The sequence below is a fragment of the Vombatus ursinus genome, unplaced genomic scaffold (genome assembly GCF_900497805.2).
Source record: "Vombatus ursinus unplaced genomic scaffold, bare-nosed wombat genome assembly UNPS02009062.1, whole genome shotgun sequence".
Taxonomy (NCBI): Eukaryota; Metazoa; Chordata; class Mammalia; order Diprotodontia; family Vombatidae; genus Vombatus; species Vombatus ursinus.
Window position 1 is genome coordinate 14,806,442 of NW_020948840.1, and position 19,904 is coordinate 14,826,345.

The 19,904-nt window shown below is 41.6% G+C and overlaps 1 protein-coding gene across 1 annotated transcript in view; it reads left to right on the forward strand.

The window, feature by feature from the left end:
- The window catches only part of GALNT14 (polypeptide N-acetylgalactosaminyltransferase 14), a 323,867-nt gene that overhangs the window by 265,422 nt on the left and 38,541 nt on the right, over positions 1-19,904 (forward strand). The window contains exon 9 of the mRNA XM_027850529.1: positions 2,866-2,969. Within this exon, the coding sequence (XP_027706330.1) occupies positions 2,866-2,969 (104 nt within the window). The remainder of the gene's footprint in view (positions 1-2,865; positions 2,970-19,904) is intronic.

The following is a 19,904-nucleotide window of genomic DNA, read 5'->3' on the forward strand; positions in this document are numbered from 1 at the left end:
GTGTGTGTGTGTGTGTATGTACGTATTCATTTATCTATTTATTATCTATTTATCTCTAACTCATTAACTCATTCATTTATCCCTATCTGTTTCTATCTTTCTCTCCATCTATCACCTAACTATTGAGGGATGATGGCACATTGGCCTTCACTCTGCTGAGCACAGGGGATATTCTCAATAAATGCATAATTAATCAATCACTGATTGACATGGGCCATAGGAGTAGAAGGATCTTGTAGGGGGAAGGGAATAGGTGAAAAAAATTTGCAAGCTATCCATCTAGACATTCCAGAAGGATGATCATTACAAAGTCAAGGACAAACCCAGCAGCCTATCTACCTCTGCTCTTTCTTAAAGGCAAATATTTCTTGCTCCCTCTGTGAAACTGACCTCTCCCTGGAATCATTTTGCTAATCAGAGAAACAGAACTCAATGGGAAGGGGTCAGGCTTAGGAAAAACCCAGTCAATCCCCTTGCAGAATTGGGATCACTGATATTTATACAGGATGTCCCTAATGTCTAAGAGTAGCACCACTATGTGCCAGGCACTGTGCTAAATGCTTTTACAATTATCATCTTATTTGATCCTTAAAACAACCATACAAGGTAGACATTATTATTATCCCCATTTTTCAGTTGAGGAAACTGAAACAGTCAGAGATTGTGACTTGCCCAGGGTCTCACAACTAGTAAGTGACTAAGAGTGGATTTGAACTAGGTCTTTCTTGTAGCGCTCTCTCTCTCCCCGTCTCTCTCTCTGTCTCTCTGTCCTTGTGTTTCTCTGTCTCTTTCTCCATCTCTGTCTCTCTCTGTGTCTCTGTCTGTCTCTTTCTTTCTGTCTCTCTTTCTCTGAGTCTGTCTCTGTCTCTCTCTCTCTGGCTCTGTCTCTGTGTGTCTCTCTCTGTCTCTTTCTCTCTGTCTGTCTGTCTCTTTCTCTGGCTCCGTCTCTGTCTCTCTGTCTTTCTGTCTCTCTCTCTCTGTCTCTGTCTCTCTCTGTGTCTTTCTCTGTCTCTGTCTCTGTCTCTGTGTCTGTCTCTGTCTCTCTCTCTCTCTCTATCCTGTGCCACCAGCTTCCTCTTGTAGAAATTAGTGACTTGCCCAGGGACAACTTATGGTAAACATCAGAGGCTGGATTTGAACTCAGTCTTCCTGACTCTAGGTACAGTACACCATCTACCAGATTAGAAGACACGAGACCTGAGTTTTATTCTCAGTCACACAGTGACTAATTGGGAGACCCAGAGTATGTCACTTACCACCTTTAGGCTTTACATGGACATTTAGGAGATTGAACCAGATGAGTCCTACTCTCCCTCCCAGCCCTAGTGTTCTCTGATTCTCAGAACAAAGTTTTGGCTACACTCAACAGAAAGCAGTTTTTGGTCCCATGGTGCTCTCTGTTCTTCCTCAAGCTTCTCTAACTCCTTGGATTTGGATTCAGAGGACCTGGATTTGAATCCTAATTCTGCTACTTATCAACTGGGTAATCTCAGGCAAATCACAGAAACATGGAATTTCAGAGTTGGAAGGAACCCCAGCTAGTCCATCCACATACCCTTCAACAGAATCCCTCCCACAACACACCTGAAAAGTAGCCTTTTGGCTTTGGCTCTGAAAACCTCCAGTGAGGGGAAACTTGGTACCTCCTGGGACAACTCAGGGGATAGCTCTAGTTGTAATATCATTTTCCCTTACATCCACCTTCCATTCAAGTATCCTTCAGGTACTTATCTCCACAGTGTCCCCTCTTCTCCATTTCATACATCCGCAATTCCTTCAAAGGCAGCTGGTGGCACAGTGGATAGAACACTGGGCCTGGAATCAGGAAGGCTTGAGTTCAGATGTGGCCTCAGACACATACTACCCTGAACAAGTCACTGTCTTAGTTTTTTCAGCTATAAAATGGGGATAATAAGAGCACCTACATTGCAGGGGTGTTGTGAGGATCAAATGAGATAATATTTGTAAAATAATTAGCCCAGTGCCTGGCACATAGAAGGTGCTTAATAAGTGCTGGTTTCCTTCCTTACTTCAACCAGTCATCACATAAATGGACTCAAGGCCATTTTCCATCCTAATTGCCTGATTGCCTTCCCTTCAGATTATCAGCATCCTAAAAGTCAGTTTATCTCTCGGAGTCTCAGCTTCCTCGTTTATAAACTGAAGGAGTTGGACCAGATTGGTTTTCTGGCTCTAAATCCTGTGATCCTTCCTCCTGCCTGCATGGTTCTTCCATCACCACTATTGGGCAGTCAAGAAAGAAAGAAAAATAAATAATAATGATAGCTAACATTTATATAATACTTACTATGTGCCACGCACTGTGCTAAGCACTTTACAATTATTTCAACGGACCAGAATAAAAGAGAGCTATGGAGGATCAGAGAGATGCGTCACGAAGATGCTGTTTCCCATTAACGATTAGTTAATAAAGCAGCTTTCCTAAGCCTTTTGTTTTCTTCTCCTTGAAGTAACCAGGCATCTTATCCCTTTACTGATATGATTCCTAAGAGAGTTTTCTAAGGCAGGATCCTCATGAGAGGATGTCTAAATTTTCTCCGAGTGCCAAGTTCATCTCTGTTTGGAAGCCTGCGGTCAATGCCATGAACCCTGGGCCTTGGGGAGGAGGCATACTGATGGGTGTAAATTTATGAAATTTATGAGCGACAGCACAATGCCCAGGCAGTGCTACCTGTTGAGGTGCATGTCCTTGTTCCAGGTAAAGTGGAAATTTATTGGTCCTTCTGCAAGAGGAACAGAAAGGACGAGGACACTGGCCTTGGTCTCTGGGTGCTGAAGAAAAGAGATTCTCAGAGCATCTGCCTTCTTTTTACTTACTCTCCTTTCCCTTTTCCTGATGTGTAGGACCCCAATAATTTCCGGAGGGCTATTTGTAATGAACAAATCCTGGTTTAATCACCTGGGGAAGTATGATGCAGCGATGGACATCTGGGGTGGAGAAAACTTTGGTGAGTCCCAGCCCCTGCCCAGCCAAAACTTGATACCAAATGGAGCCTTAGGCCTGAGGGGCTTAGAACAAGACCAAAACAATTCAGATGTAGCTTGGGGATAGCTCCCCCCCCCCCCCCCCCAGCAGCTGTGTGAGAGCTGGGTGACTAAATGAGCTTGAATAAGCTGAGACAGCGAGGAAGGGGTGGAATGGATGGGGCCACTCTGGTTTGTAGTTGGCGGCTGAAGCTCTTCGAGGTTGCAGGTGAGAGCCAGGAGTTTGTGCAAGAGAAAATTAAGAGAGAGAGGAATCATGATGGACTGGATAAAAAAGACTAGGGTTCAAGCCCAGCATTGGATTTGTAGGATCTCTGTTTTCTGCTGTGGCTGACAACCACCTCATGAGAACTTCAGTTCAGAGGGCATGCCCCCACACCGATAAAATCACAGGGCTGGACAGTAGAAGGGGGAAGAAGAGAAGGCAGAGCTATGGGGCATCATACAAGGGCTCCCACACTCACGGTGCTCCTTTCTCAGCCCGAGGGAGCACACCCTATGAATGGTAACATCACTGAGTGGACCCGTTGGCTCCAGCAATGATCTATAGGGGCAGGGTCTGGCGTTTGGCAGTAATCTCATCCATTGTCAGGCTGCTATTGTTTTCTTCCATCCCTGCCTCCTTTGTATTTTATGGCTTTCTTCCTCAGTCACTAAGAGTTATTTTCCCCAAATTGATTGCCGCTGGCCTGACCTGCAGCATCTGCTTTCCCCAACTGGCCAGCGGAAAGAAATCTATCAGAAAAAATGCAGGCCAGATCGAAGGTCCAACAAATGCCATGGAAAATGAAAACAATCATAAACCAAACTGAGTCCTAACCCATTCGTGGTCCAGGCAGATCCATCACTGTCTGAAGAAGGCCCAGTCTCCCGTCACCCTTCACACTTTGTGTACCCCAAGAAGCCAGTTCCCCTGGCCCTGGTGTGGCCTCCTATTCAGAGTTTCTGCCAGGATCACGTTATGGAGGCTGAAATGATGATGAGTAAGGTTGAAGCCACACGTGCTGCTGCAGTTCAGGCTAACATCAAGACACCTCCTTCAGTGGACCCGACAGAAAGGGCTTTCTAGAACTCACCAAGAATCAGAGAGGGCCATGGAATGCCCAAACTGGAGAAAGGGCAAGGTCATCTAGTCCAGTCTCCCACCCCATGCCGGGATCTCCTCTGTTAAAAACCTGACAGATGGTCATGCAACCTCCGCTTAAACACCTAAGGAGAGGGGGCGCTTGCATCCTGACTAGGCAGCCTCTCATAGCTTATGTGGATGTCAGCTATTTGTATGTGAATATGTGCATACATCTATGTGTATACAAAGATACATTGTAAACACATATGTATATGAGTGTTTATGTATATACATGTGTGCATAAACACATGCACACAAATAGTTAAGAGTTATATAAAATATGAGAGGCTGCCTTGTGAAGTAGCAGGTCCCCTATCTCTTTACGTGTTTAAGCATATACATGCACACATAGACATATGTGTACATGTTATACACATAGCATATACAGGTATTGTGCACATGTAGCATATGTGTTATGTTTATAGGTGTGGCTGTAGCATAAACATGTTATATACATGTGTGCATAGCTTTCATTGCTACATTGTAGATGTTCACACATATATACACACATATATTTTTACATATATATGTGTGGGGGGTAGAGAGAGTTGTTGTTGAGTAGTTTTTCAGTCATGTCTGACTCTCCCTGACCCCATTTGGAGTTTTCTTGACAAAGTTACTGGAGTGGTTTGCCATTTCTTCTTTCAGTTAATTTTACAAATGAGGAACTGAGGCAAACCAGAAGTTAAGTGACTTGCCCAGGGTCACACAACTAGTAAGTGTCTAAGGCCAAATTTGAACTCAGGTCCTTCTGACTCCATTGAGCCACTGTGTTTGTGTGTGTGTGTGTGTATCTATAGCTATATACCCACATACATGCACATATATACATATGCATATATATATACACATGTACACAAATAGTTAACATTTATATAGGGCTTACAACTTGTAAAATATTTCTATTTATCAGTTGTTTCTCTGGATGTAGGTAGTATCTTCCCTCATAGGTCCTTTGTAGTTAATTTGGGTATTTATAATAGTCAAAATAACTTTGTTGCTCAAGGTTTTTCTTAAAACAATATTGCTCTTGCTGTATACAGTGTTTCTTTGGTTCTGCTCACTTCACTCTTCATTATTGTGTTAGAAACTCTTTCCAAGTTTTTCTAAGATCATCAAGCTCATCGTTTCTTATAGCACAGTAGTATTCCATCAGATCATATACCACAACTTGTTCGACCGTTCCCCAGTTATACAAGTATGTATAGAATGATTTATAAATATATACATACACACATATGTATGTTAATGTACATATGCATGTGTGTGTGTGTCTAAAAGTGTCCATCTCTAAGGTGGAGGAGGGAAGAAAAAAATAAATTTATATGATAACTTTATTATATATTTAAAAGGAATAGTAAGTTGTACGTAATAGATTTGCAGTTTCATGTGCAATCATCATTTTTATTATGCTCTGTTATGGGAAAATTTACAAAATACTTCACATTTTATTTATTTTACTTAATACATTCCTCACAAAAACACTGTGAAGGAGGCATTCTTAATATCCCCATCTTGGGAAGACTGATATGCGGAGAGGTCAAGTGAATTGTTCAGGGTCACACAGTTAGAAAATGTTTGAGGTAGGATTTAAATTCAGGTCCCCTAACTCTGGGGCAGTTAGGTGGCACAGTGGATAGAGTTCCGGCTCTAGAGTTAGGAAAATGCATCTTCCTGAGTTCAAATCTGACCTCAGAGACTTCCTAGCTGTGTAACCCTGGGCAAGTCACTTACCCCTCTTCGCTTTGGTTTCCTCATCTGTAAAATGAGCTGGAGGAGGAAATGACAAACCATTCTACAATCTTTTCCAAGAAAACCCCAATTTGGATCACAAAGAGTTGGACGTGACTGAACAACCACTTCCTGGATCTCAATCCATCATTCTATTCACTAGACCACCTGCCCACCTACTATCACGTTCTCTTTCTTTGTCACTGTCTGTCTTTCTCTCCTGTACATCTCTCCATCTCTGTCTGTCAGTCTATCTATCTATCCATCCATCTATCATAATTGGCTTTTACATGTAATTTTAGATTTTATGAGAAAAGAAGACAACGCATTATCTACTGCATTGGATCTCATGGTCCTAAAACAACTTTGTGAGGTTATTAGGTAGATACTATAATTACTATCCCGATTTTTTTCAGATAAGGAAATTGAGACTTAGAGAAGGGTTAAATAACTTGCCTATGGTCACACATTGAGTAAGTGTTGGGACTGATTCCACATATAACACACATTCTGTTATTCCATGTTGCCCCTTTTCCGTTGTTCTGGACATCGTAGGATGAGGTAATGCAAGGAAAGCAAGTACTAGCAGCTGATAGAATCAGGAAAGACCTTGAATGGAAGGTGAGTGTAGAGGGTTAGGATAAGGTTGGAAGAATACTAGAGATGTGAGGTGAGGAGGGAGTAGGTTCCAGGCATGGAACCCAGTTGTGTTTGTATTGTTCTTCTTGTTGTTGTCATTGTTGTTTTGCTTGTGCAAAGTCATTGAGACAGGAGATGGAGTGCTATGTGTTAGGAATGGGAAGAATACCACTTTGGTTGAACTGAGTAATATATAAATAAGTCTAAAAAGACAGGTTGAGCCCAGGTTATAAAGAATTTTAAATGATACGGGCGTTTTGTATTTGATCCCAGGAGTTTGTTGAGTAGTGGAGCAATGTGGTCAAACCAGTGCTTTAAGAAAACCACTTCAATAGCTGGATGATTGGAAAGGGGAGAGATTTGCAGCAGGGAGACCAATTAGGAAGCTATTATCACAGTCCAGGAAGGATATAATAAGAGCCTGAGCGAGAAGGGTGGCCTTGTGAATGGAGAGAAGAAACAGGTGCAAGAGATGTTGTGGAAATAGCAGCAAGACTTGGTGACTGATTATATATATGGATTGAGGGAAAAGGCAGAGTTGAGGATTACTTTTGAGGTTCTGAACTTGGGTGAATAGAAGGGTGGTCCTACCCTTTATATAAATAGGGAAGTTCAAAAGAGTAGATTTGGGGGGAAAGATAACAGGTTCTGGTTTGTCATGTTAAGCTTAGGATGCCTATTTGGTATCTAATTCAAAATATCTACTAGCCCGGGGGTGAGGAACCTGGGACCTTGAGGCAACATAAACTGAAGTTTGGATTCAGTCAAAGGGCCACATTTGAGGACCTAGAAGGCCACACGTGACCTCGAGGCTGCAGGTTTGCCATCCCTGTCTAGCGATTTGGTGACATGAGACTGGAACACAGGAAGAAACCAAGGCCTAGACAGATAGAACTGGGAAACATGTGTAGTGATATTAACTCCATGGAAGCTGACTAGTTCACCAAGAGATGGAGTATAGAGAGAGGATAGAAGAGATCCCAGGATAGAATCTTGAGTAACACCGACAGAAATTGCAGTTGGGTTGATGACCCAGCAAGAGTGATAGAAAAGGAATGGTCGGACAGAAAAGAGTACAGTATCCCAAAATCCAGGGCAGCTAGGTGGTGCAGTGGAGAAAGCACCTGGCCTGGAGTCAGGAAGACCTGAGTTCAAATCTGGCCTCAGACACTTCCTAGCTGTGTGGCCCAGGGCAAGTCACTTACCCCTGTTTGCCTCAGTTTCCTCATCTGTCAAATGAACTGGAGAAGGAAATGGCAAACTGCTGCGGTATCTTTATCAAGAAAACCCCAAATCAGGTCACAAAGAATTGGACACGACTGAAACGACTGAACGGCAAATTCCAAAAACCCAGGGAGAAAGCATCCAGAAGGAGAGACTGGTCAATAGTGTCAAATGCTGCAGAGAAGATAAGCATTGAGAGAAGGCTATTAAATTTAGCAATTAGGAGATTCACTTCAAAAAGAAGTTTCAATTAAACGATGAGGTCAGAAGCTGGATTGCAAAAGGTTGAGAAGCAAATGCAAGGAGAGGAGTGAAAGCAATGAGCACAGACCATTTTAGCCCTAGGAATTTGGCTGTGAAAGAGAGAAGAAATATATAGGATGTTAGCTTGAGGGGGCAATAGGGTCGTGTGTGGGTTTTGGTTTTGGTTTTGGTTTTTGTATCTTTACGGATGAGAATACCTAGGCACGTTTATAGTCATGAAAGAAAAAAATAGGTAGAGGTTGGAGATTAGAGACTGTGAGACACCCTGCTGGGGGAGAATGGAGCAGGTGGGCTCCAGGGCACCTGCGGAGGGATTTTGCCTCCTCAGAGTGAAGGGCCAGCTCTTCATCAGCATACTCACTTCAATTCTTAAAACCTCTGGTTTCCTTCAAAGCTCAGCTTGAACCCCACTTCCTCCTTGAGACCTTTCCTGATACCCCCTATCAGTGACTCCCCCGCTCAAATGATCTTGTGTTTATTTTTGTATATGTATGTATGTATGTATGTGCGTATGTATATGCCTCTGACCCTGGAGAAATCATTTAACCCCTCTACACATCTCTTTAGGACTATTGTTGTTGAGTTGTTTCAGCCATGCCTGACTCTCCATGACCCCATTTAGGGTTTCTTTTTTCCTTTCCCCCCCTTTTTTCTCCCCCCCAGCAACAGCAATATTATTTTAAGAACAACTTTGAGCAAATAAGTAAGTTTGACTATTATAAATACCCCAATTGACTACAAAAGACATATGAAGAGAGACACTATTATCTGCATCCAGAGAAAGAAATGATAAACAGAAGTATGTATAGGACCATTTGGGGTTTTTTGGCAAAGCTACTGGAATGGTTTGCCGTTTCCTTCTCTAGCTCATTTTACAGAGGAGGAAACTGAGGCAGACAGGTTAAGTGACTTGCAAGTAAGAGTCTGAGGCCAGATTTGAACTCGGGAAGATGAGTCTTCCTGACTCCAGGCCCAGGGATCTACCCACTGTGTCACCTTGAGGATGTTTAGCCTGGAAAAAACAAGAGCCTGGGTGGGGAGAGGAAGAGTGGAGTGTAGGGCATGTAACTGTGGTCAAATTTTGAATGTGGAAGAGAGGCAAGACTTATTCTGGCCTTTAGAGAGGAGAACAAGGACTAAGAGGTGAGCATTAGGAGGCAAAATTCAAGTCAATATTGTGAAAACCTGCCGGACAATGACACCTGTTCCAGAACAGAAATGGTCCACCTAGTGGGGTGCATCACTGAGGACTCCATCACTGCAAGTGTTGAGATAGAAGATAGATAGTCCTGTGTCAGGCATAGTATGGAGGGGATCTTTCAGTGGAATGGAAGGGTGGATGAAATCCATGATCTAAAATAGAGCCAGGGAGACAGACAGAGACAGACAGAGACAGACAGAAGTGTAGAGGACTTGGAGGAAGACCTGGTTCCCAATCTCTCCTCAGACATTTACTATCTGTGATCCTGGGCAAGTCACTTAATCTGTTTGCCTTGGTTTCCTCATCTGTTAAATGGGGATAATATTAGCACCTTACCTCCGAGGTTGTGGTAAGGATCAAATGATATAGTATATGTAAAGTGCTACATAAATGTTAGCTGTTATGATGATTATGATTTAAAACTGACTTAGAGGCCTTCTAGTGTCCTCCTCCCCTCATTTTACAGATAAGGAAACCGAGGCCTAGGGAGGTAAAGTGAGCTGGGATTTGAATACACAGCAGGTGTTCTTAGCACTGTACCGTGCTGCCTCTCCTTTATATATAAAAGGTGTTTTGCTTTCTTACTGTAATAGCATCTGGAAGTAGCTCTCTCTTCTCTGGTACTCTCCAAGGTTGTCATCTATCTGAAATGGAAATTAATTACAAGGTGACCAAACAGCAGCTATTAAATGGTTAATGGGTTTCTGCCTGGAGGGGCAGATGGCCCTGTTGCATCTCGCTAGGCTGTCCTTGCCTTACTCCATCTCTCCCTTCATCTGAGGAGAAAAGCACCTGATTTTTAGGCTGCCTGGCCTGTGCGGGAGACACGTGACTGACCAGTGCCTTTCATTCCCACTCCTGCCACCCTTCCTGTTTTCACCAAAGGCCAATGATATGGATGCCTTTTTTTTTCTCTCTTCCTCACAAGGTGCTTCTGCAGCAGACTGAATGGCTCTGATAATTACCTCTCCTCTTCAGCATATGAAGAGATTTTAGGAAAAGTGACTTTCAAGGTTTTTTTTTTTTCCAGTGACTCATTTGCATTAAAATTGGGTGCTTAAACTCCAATTTTTGTAACATGTGATACATGTAATCTATCTGCTAACTTCAGACTGCATCTCACTTATAGGTGTTGATCTTTGGAGAATAAAGGCATCTGTTGCCTAGCAAGCAGGGAGGTGGGACAAGCCAGCATGCAGATATTCTGACAGGAGGCTGGGGAGCTTCCTGAGTTCAGGGTGGTACATTTCCAAAGTACAACTGGTTGACATTTCTTGAGGTTAATGCTGAGAAGGAAGAAAAGTAATGAAAATAGTAATGATAATAACTTTCTCAAAGCCCAACCAATCATTGTGGAGAATTCCAACAAATAAACGAGTCTGGTCACAAAGCACTTCCATAGATAAAGCTGTTTCCCACAGTTGACATAACATTGCTCCATAAACATTTAAGAGCAATGTTGAATAGATGTGACTACAAGTACTCATGACCTCGAATCTATACGGAAGGAAAAGTTTTCACAATCTAGAGACCTAGCTGAAGGAATCTGAGCCAAGTGGGTTCAGGAATAGGTGCACATCATCCCCGTTTGTGCTCCGTGCTGCTGCAGCTGTCCTAAACATGATTTCAGTGAGCCCACAGAAGATGCATTCATGTCCTAGTACTTTTATTCAGTTACAATAAGCATTTCTTTTATCCATCTATGTGTAGTATATAAAATATTAAAAACAACAACAGGATGGCAACTTGTCCGAGAGACATTTTTATCTAAAATTCTTTTAAAAAGATGAGAATGAAATTAATAATAATAATAAATGTGTATATTATTTTACAGACAAAATACAACAGATTATTTCTTGATCTTTGCAACTGTAAAGATAAATTTAGATATAATATATATCTAAAAGTATATACTATTTGTACATAAATACACTAAATACATACATTATATACACATATATCTTTGTGTATAAATAGTCCATATATAATACACAACACGTGTATATATATATACGTGTTTATGGTGCACACATGTATATGCACACATATATATATGCATATACACACATGTACACATATATACACATTGTGTGAGTATATACATATATTTACACATACTTGCACTTGTGGGCAATACAGGTAATATCTCCATTTCACAGGTAAGGAAACTGAGATTCAGACAAGTGGTGGCCGGCATGGGGCAGTATTATTTACTTGAAAGAACAAAGGACATGGAGCCAGAGCAGCTGAGTTGGAAATCTGGCTCCACCACTTTTTAGCCATGTGACTTTCAATAAGCCATATAACCTATCTGAGGCCTATAGAGACAATTAGACGGCAGAGTGGATAGAGTTCTGGGCCTGGAATCAGGAGGACAAAAGCAAATCTGGCATCAGTCACTTATTAGTTCTCTGATGCGGAATAAGTTACTTCACCATCTGCCTCAATTTCCTCATCTGTAAAATGGGGATAATAGGAGCACCTATCTCACAGGATTGATGTAGGGACCAAAAGAAATAATATTTGTATAGCACTTATCACAATGCCTAGCACCTAGTTGGCACTTAATAAATTCTTTTTCCTTCCTGCCTATGTGCCTGCCTATGGCAGTGGATCACAAGCCACAGAGTGATAGAAGGTGTCAAATATAATGAGCTTGGGCACAGCCTGACCAAGTGTGGAGAGGCTTGGTACTAGAGAGCTGCTCATCAGGTGATCTATCCTATTTTGGCCATGGCAGAACATGGAACAGAATAATATGCAAAATAGCTATCATTCGTCTTTGACAGTGATAGTGGGTTGCTTCAGGAGGTAGTGAGTTCTCTAACATAAAAAGTCTTCAAATAGAGCTAGATGACTGACTATTTTTTAGAGGGTGCTAAAGAAGGGATTCCTGTTCAGGTATATATTAGACTAGAGCCTGAGACATAGTAGATGCTTAATAAATGTATGTTGATTGACTGATTGGTCAATTACCACTGAAGTCACTTCCTATTCTGAGCTTTTAGGTCTCAGAGACATTTTTATATGTTTGAGGGCAGCTTGTCACTGTGGTAAGTGCCAACTAGGTGCTAGGCATTGTGATAAGTGCTATACAAATATTATTTCTTTTGGTCCCCACATCAATCCTGTGAGGTAGGCGCTCCTATTATCCCCATTTTACAGATGAGGAAATTGAGGCAGATGGTGAAGTAACTTGTTCAGGGTCAGAGAGCTAATAAGTGACTGATGCCAGATTTGTATTCAATCATTTTAGCCAGAGCTGCCTCTTCACAGAGAAAGAGAGATGCAGGTTTTAGCAAGAAAAACTAGAGATGCTGGGAAGGGGATGAGGATGGGGACACCATTCCCAGTCCTAACTTACTGAAACATACACACACAAAATAAAAGATCTTTGTTATACTTATAGAAGTTATCAGGAGAGACAGTCCAATGTAGTGGAGAGAACACTGGACTTCAAGGCTGGAGAGACCTGGATTTAAATCCCACTTCTAACATTTACTCACTATGGGATCATGGGCAAGTTACTTAACCTTTTTCATTTGTATAATGTAGACAATGATAGCTCTAGGACTTGTCTCACAGAAGGGATATGAAGCTCAAATGAGATAATGGATGAAAAGATTTTGACTTAAAGTACCCTAGAAATGTCAGTTATTATGTGGCCATAGGGGCTCTCCTCTCCCAAGCTGGCTCTCCCTCTAAGGGACTGTACTGTACATGTTTTTCACAGAAATTATCTGTAGCCAGATGTAGCTATATGATTTAGTCAAGTGGGATGCTAGTCATGAAGGCAGAATTTAAGGCTTGGCACCAACATTTGGAAGGGGCCCAGCACCCTATAGTAGTCCAATCAGATTCCCCCAAACCTGGAAGCCCTCCAACAGCCCAAAAAACTCCTTCAGCCAGTTTAATTACTCCATAATACTTGCTCTTGTCTGCCAGTCATCAAGGAGATACCTTATTGGGGAAACCGGAATTATTTCCCCACTAACCCAGGCAAGTGAAGTCATGTTTTTTCTGCCACCTGACCCCATTTAAATCTCATCTAGTTGGTTCAGCAATAACAAGCATAATTCTGCTCCACTCCAAACAGGAGGGACCCCCACATACATGCCAGTCCCCAGCAGGAGGAAAAAGGCTAATATCTGACGGATGGTTCCATCCATAGTCAAGGATGCATGCTCTCACTAGGGCTGCTGAGTGCCGCTTTAATGGCTACTCAAGGCTCTTCAAGAATGTTCACATCATCACATAAAAATTCACATAGTTGTGTCTCACACAGGAAGTCAATCATTCTTATGGAGAATGTACTCCAGAAAAGGACCTAATAGCTCAGTGTCCCTAGACAGCAGTTATAGTGAACTTGGTCACTGGACTGTTGCTTTCACAAGTCAGTGATAACATAGTGGCCAGAGGCATCCTTCTAAAAAGGGTCCACTTCATTGCACAATCATTGAACAAACATTAAGTTCCTACTATGTGCTACCAGGGGATGGGGAACCTGTGACCTCGAGGCCGCAAGTTCCCCACCCCTGTTTAAGCTAGACACTGAGGATACAAAGACAATAGTGAAGCAGCCCCTGCCCTCAAGGAGCTTACATTCTCTCAGAGAAAACAATAAGTGCACATATAGAACCTAACACAGTTTGTTTCCCTAGAAAATTTTCCTGAATTTGCCTTCTATAGATGCTTTACATGGTACTGGGGCCTCTAATTTATCACAGTTTCAAGTTATCTCCTTTTTCCACTGTCCTCCAGGTTAGATTTCATCTACCCATTACTCTTATTCCAAACATGTCAGGACCAACACCTCCATTGTTGTACCTGGTTGACTGCTTAGATGTTCTCCACACCATGGAGTTCTGCTAGAAGAACTAGATGGTGCAGTGAGGGAGCACTGGACCTGGAGTTAAACCTGAATTCAAATCTAGCCTCATATGCTTACAAGTCATCTGACATTAGACAAGTCACTTAACCTTTGTTTGCCTCAGTTTCCTCAACTGTAAAAGGGGGGTAATAATAGCACAACAACCCAGGGTTGTTGTAAGAAGCAAATGAGATAATATTTGTAAAGCATTTAACAGTACCTGGCACATAGTAGGTGCTTAATAAATGTTTGTTTCCTTCCTCCCTTCCAGCTATAACAACTTATTCCTCTCATCTACATCCAACAACCCATCTCTAGTAAAATGGAAGATTTCACCCTTTCTTCCCTCCTGCATCTCTCCTTCCCCCATCCCCACTTGAACCTCTCAGTGTCAATAGCTACCAATAATAGCCTGAGAACTTAGAAAGAGTCTAGGATTGTAGGGGCATTGATTTGGAGAAGGGAGGTACCTGAGAGGTCAGCTAGTTCAACTCTCTCATTGTCTAGATAAGGAAACCGAGACCCAAAGAGATGAAATAAGTTGTCCAAGGTCAAATAACCAGTAAAGAGCAGGGCCAGGCTATGAATTCAGGTTCCCCTGGCTCTGAATCCAAAGCATTCTTTCCTTTATACAAGTTACATTATATATACCCAGCGAGGCCTCCAGAAAGTTAGCAAATAACAATAGAATTCCAGGGAAGTCAGGATAGGATACAAATTTCAAGGTGAACAAGGTTTTAGAAGTTATCTAGCCCAACCCACTCATTTTAGAGATGAGGAAACTGAGTCCAAAGAGGGTTAGATGTGCCAAAGTACCTGGGTAACACAGGAAGTGGAGGAGCTGGAATTTGAACCCAGGTCTTCTGACTACAAATCTAACCTTTGTTCTACGGCATCAAGATAGGCTGGGCACAAAGAAGACGAGGGCTGAGACTCTCAAAGAGTTTAGCAGATCAAGTGCTGGGAGACGTCTCCATTGTTCAGACCACACGCCAGTGATGTACCCGTGATCTAGTGCCTACTTACAGCTCCTTGTGCCGTTGTTCAGGGATATAGGCACCGACCCAGACTTGTACTAGTCAGACCCTTACACAAGCCCCAGTACTCATGGACAGGGAGAACTCCTAGGGATAAAAATCCTCAACCCCCAGAGGCTCAGAGGTTACCTCCAGTATTTGCTGGGTTGAGGAGGAGGCAGGCCAGAGGAGAGGACCTAAAAGTTTGATTATGCCTCATCACTGTGAGAGGACTTCCTTCAATGACACTCCATTAGTGACAATAGCTTGCATTTATATAGCACTTTGAGGTTTGAAAAGTGCTTTATATATTTTCTGTTCTTTGATCCTAGCAACAATCTTGTTATTATTATCCCCATTTTACAGATGAAAGAGGTTAAGTGACATACAGGAACACAGAACTCAGAAGTGTCTAGGACAGGGTTCAGGTTCCAGGGGGACTCCTCAAGGGAGGACAGGGGTATTTGCCGCACCCTACAGTCATTGGAAGCTAAGTGAGGAGGCTGTGGGAACAAGAGGAATGTGCCAGCTGACAGCATTATGAATAAATAAGCCTGCATCACTGTATGTCACATAGAGGTTATTGAAGACAGCAGGAGCAAAAGCTGTCCAGCTGACCAGGGCCTTTGGGTGAGTTGGAATGTTGGCTGGCACCTGGGCAGGATTAAAACGTCCATGCTCCACCGGGTGAATGCCCATATTAGATGAAATTATGGGCTACCTTATTTCAGAATCCCACAGCTTCTGTTTGCTTCTTGGCCTTATGTGAAATGCACTTGTTATACCATGAGGATGAAGCTGCTTTCCAGAGTAAGGAAGACAATCTCCTATCTCACTGTGTTTGTGTGTACCACACCATTTTATGGCCTGTAAACCATGTAGAGAAATGATGGATGTATGTGCAGCCTGCCTGCCCACAATAAACTAGTACTCTTCTAGTGAAGAATTTGAAGACCTGGACAGAGAGGGTTTTAATGATGCTGGTGAAGGTGAGACTGATGTCACTTTTATATCTTGTGCAATAGGAAGGGTAGCATGTAAAATGTCTCATTTTATTAAGTTTTTCATGGCTAGATGTCATGATAGGTGGACCACTCAAACTTATAGAACTGATATGGTGCTGTTATCATTGAGTTGTTTCAGTCATGTCAGACTCTTTGTGACCCCGTTTAGGGTTTTCTTGGCAAAGATACTTGGGTGGTTTGCCGTTTCCTTCTCCAGCTCATTTTACAGCTGAGGAAACTAAGGCAAACAGGGTTAAGTGACCTACCCAGGGTCACAAAGCTAGTAAGTATCTGAGGCTGGATTTGAACTCACGTCTTCCTGATTCCCAGCCCAGTACTCTATCCACTGTTGATATAGAGTATAGTGCATTGATGGAACAGTGAATTTGGAGCCAAAAGACCTGAGTTCAAATCTCGGCTCTGCCCTTTACTGTCTGCATGATCTTGGGCAAATCATTTAATCTCTCCAGCCTTACTTTTCTCATCTATAAAATGGAATTGGGCTGGATGATTTCTAATGTCCCTTTGGAATCTAAAATGCCATGATTCCATAGAATCAGGATATTTTTATTCTATATATATATATGTATATACACATATAAATATATATGTATATCTATATCTATATCTATATATAGATATAGATATATATCTATACATGCCACCTACCATAATAGAATATAAGCTTACTAAGGGCAGAACCTGTTTCAGTTTTGTATAGTCTTAGAACGTCATAGACACTCAATAAATACTTGTTGATTGCTTTTTAGCCTCCCAGAAGTCTTAAATTTTCAGACGTCAGGCTATTTGTACAAAGAGGAAAATGATAGATATGAGATTACCATTTCTGTTCACAGCTCATAGATTCAGAGCTGGATGGGACCTTTGAGACTATGTATCCCAATCCCCCTCCCAATTTACAGATGAGGAAATTGAGCATCAAAGCAAATGGAAGAGTCAGAATTCAAACTCAGGTCCTATAACTTTAGATCCAGCCAGCTTCCACTACATCAGTTGCCCTCATCATGATAAGTAACCTGGAATCTGAAAGTGAATATAAATTCTATTTCAGCCTAGAAACCAATCTAAAAAATGAATGCATAGGTAGAAGGTGGTATGCAAATAGAAGTGACATTTTAATATTTAGGATTAGGTCCTTGACCTCTCACTAGGAGACAGCACTGGCCTGGGGATCAGAGGAGATTTAAATTCAAATCCTACTTCTGACACACCGATGGGGCCTCACTCAGGTTGCTTATTCTCATTGGGCCTCAGTTTCCCTATCTGTTAAATGAGGAGATTGGTCTGGATAGCCCCTGAATTCCTTCCAGCTTTCTGGCCCTGAGCTTCTGGCTAATCATGTGACTGAGCATCTAGGGGAAGCTGCCCCGGCCTAGCACAAATAGGTGGAGGTTTTCAATGAGGAGATGTTAGGGATAAGCAGGGGAAGAGATGGGATTTAGTTTGGGGGAAGGGGTGTCTGTGGAACAGACAACTTAGCTGTCAGATGTTAATCTGAGGTTTAAAGAAAATAAGCAGATAAAACCTTGTGCCTGATGGAAGAACAATTACACATCTCCCTGCTTGAAATTCAGAGTGGCTTTGGGTCTGCATGGAATTTATCACAAGGGAGATTATGCTGCTGCTGATTCAGCAAGAACCCCCATGCTAACTCCCCATAAAAAGTCTTTTCTGATCCCTCCTCTGCCCGCCTAACAGAAGCAATGGAGTGAAAGTGATGACTCGGCAGTTGCTGCCAGTGCTGAGAGTTAAGATTGTAAGCCCTACCTGGGAAATCAGCTGCAGCTCATCTCGGCTGACTGCAGGCCCAGTGGTCACAGCATCAACTCCCACTGCCCCCGGGGCGAATCTTATAGAGTGTCTTTCAAAGGTGACAGCAGAGCTCTGGGATGCATCTGGCCCTACAATTTATCAAAGCTTCCAGAAGGTGACACTGAATGATGTGTAGAAAAAAACAACAGCAGCAAACCATATGCACAAGAAAGTTTATTATCTTAACTGACTTCTGGGCATGACCAATCATTCTGTACTCAGCAGTTTTATGGGAACTGAGGCCTTAACCTTTTCTAAGTCATAGCATTAAGTTCTGTGCAGGCTACATCTAGTTGGTTAACTTTCTGAAATAGGGCTAGGTGCATTTCCTATAAGGTTAGGAGTCCCATGCTTCCAGAAAGGACAAAACCCAAAATATGGATGAAATTCCCAAGTGAATAAAGGTCTTTTCCTTTCTATTCATAAAAAGTGTCCTTGTTATATATTGTTTGTTCTCTTTCTTTGTCCTGAAATTTGCCAAACACTGTGATAAATGCAATAAGCAAATTAATTCCCTTCTCTAGTTTCATAACAAGCATCCCCATCATGTCTCCATTTATCTCAGGAAATAAAGAGCCAGTTTACATAAAATTAGTCTAAAGATTAGACCCCTTTACTGGTACTCAAGAACCCCTGAGTTTGAATCCTACCTCAGACATTTACTAACTCTTTGACCCCAAGACACTGATCTGTGCCTCACTTTTCTCATCTATAAAATGGATATAATAGTAGCTTCTACCTCACAGGATTGTTGTGAGAGTCAAATGAAACACTGTATAGAAAGTATATTGCAAACCTTAAAGTGAAATATAAATGTGTTATCATCATCACCACTATTATTATTATTATTATTATTATACATTTTAATATAAAACACATTCCAAAGGATCAGAAGCATAATTGAAGACAGAAAGGAAGGTGACCCTGGTAGTAGCAGAATGACCAATCAATAAATCAGAAATGAATATATTAACAAATTCAATAAATTCCAGTGGTGTCCCATTGACCAGCCCAAATTAAAAATATAAACTTTTCTGTTTGTCTTGTAAAACCCTTCACAACCTGAAACAACTTATTAGACACCACTCTCTGTCCCTACACTTTGTGATCCAACCAAACTGGCCTTTTCTCTGTTTTTCACACATGCATTCCTTCTCCTGTCTTCATACCTTTCTACCATGTCTTGAATTCACTCTCTCTTCACCTCCACCTCATGGAAACACTCTCTTCCTTCGAAACACAACTCATACATGAAGTCTTTCCTGATTCCCCCTACCAACTGCTAGTGACCTCCTCAACCTTTATTGTATTTAATTACTTTATGTTTATTTTTTTCATATTATTCTGTATATACTTATATGTAATATATATATATATAGCCGTGTGTATATATGTGTGTATGTGTATGTGTATGTATATACATACACACCCAGAATGTTATATTCATATGCGTATATCTACTTATTGTCTCTTCTGTTAAAATGTAAACTCCCAAGGTCTTTGCAAGTAGGGATTATTTAATTTATTATATTTAAATTCCCAGTCTCTTGAACTAGGGAATGGTACATAGTAGGAGATTAATAAGTGCTTGTTGGATGACTAATTGTATCAATAAGCTAGCACTCATTAATCACCTGTTATGTGCCAAGCACTGTGTTGGGACTACAAAGACAAAATGAAATAGTCCCTGATCTAATAGACTTTACATTCTGTTTGGGAAGACCACATATACATGGATAAACATATCTACAATACATTTCTACCTTTCTACCCTAAACATAACTAAATAACACTTTCTGGGGAAGAAATGTTGATATAAATGCAGATAGTAGCACCATACCAGCCTCATAAGAACAATACAATTAGAATACTCAGCACATTTTTGTGTAGGCCAACAAGTATGTAAATGCCCATTTCCTTCCTGTCTTTCCTCATTCATTCACTCAGCAGCAAATATTAAATTTAGTCCCTACAACATAAAAAGTCATAT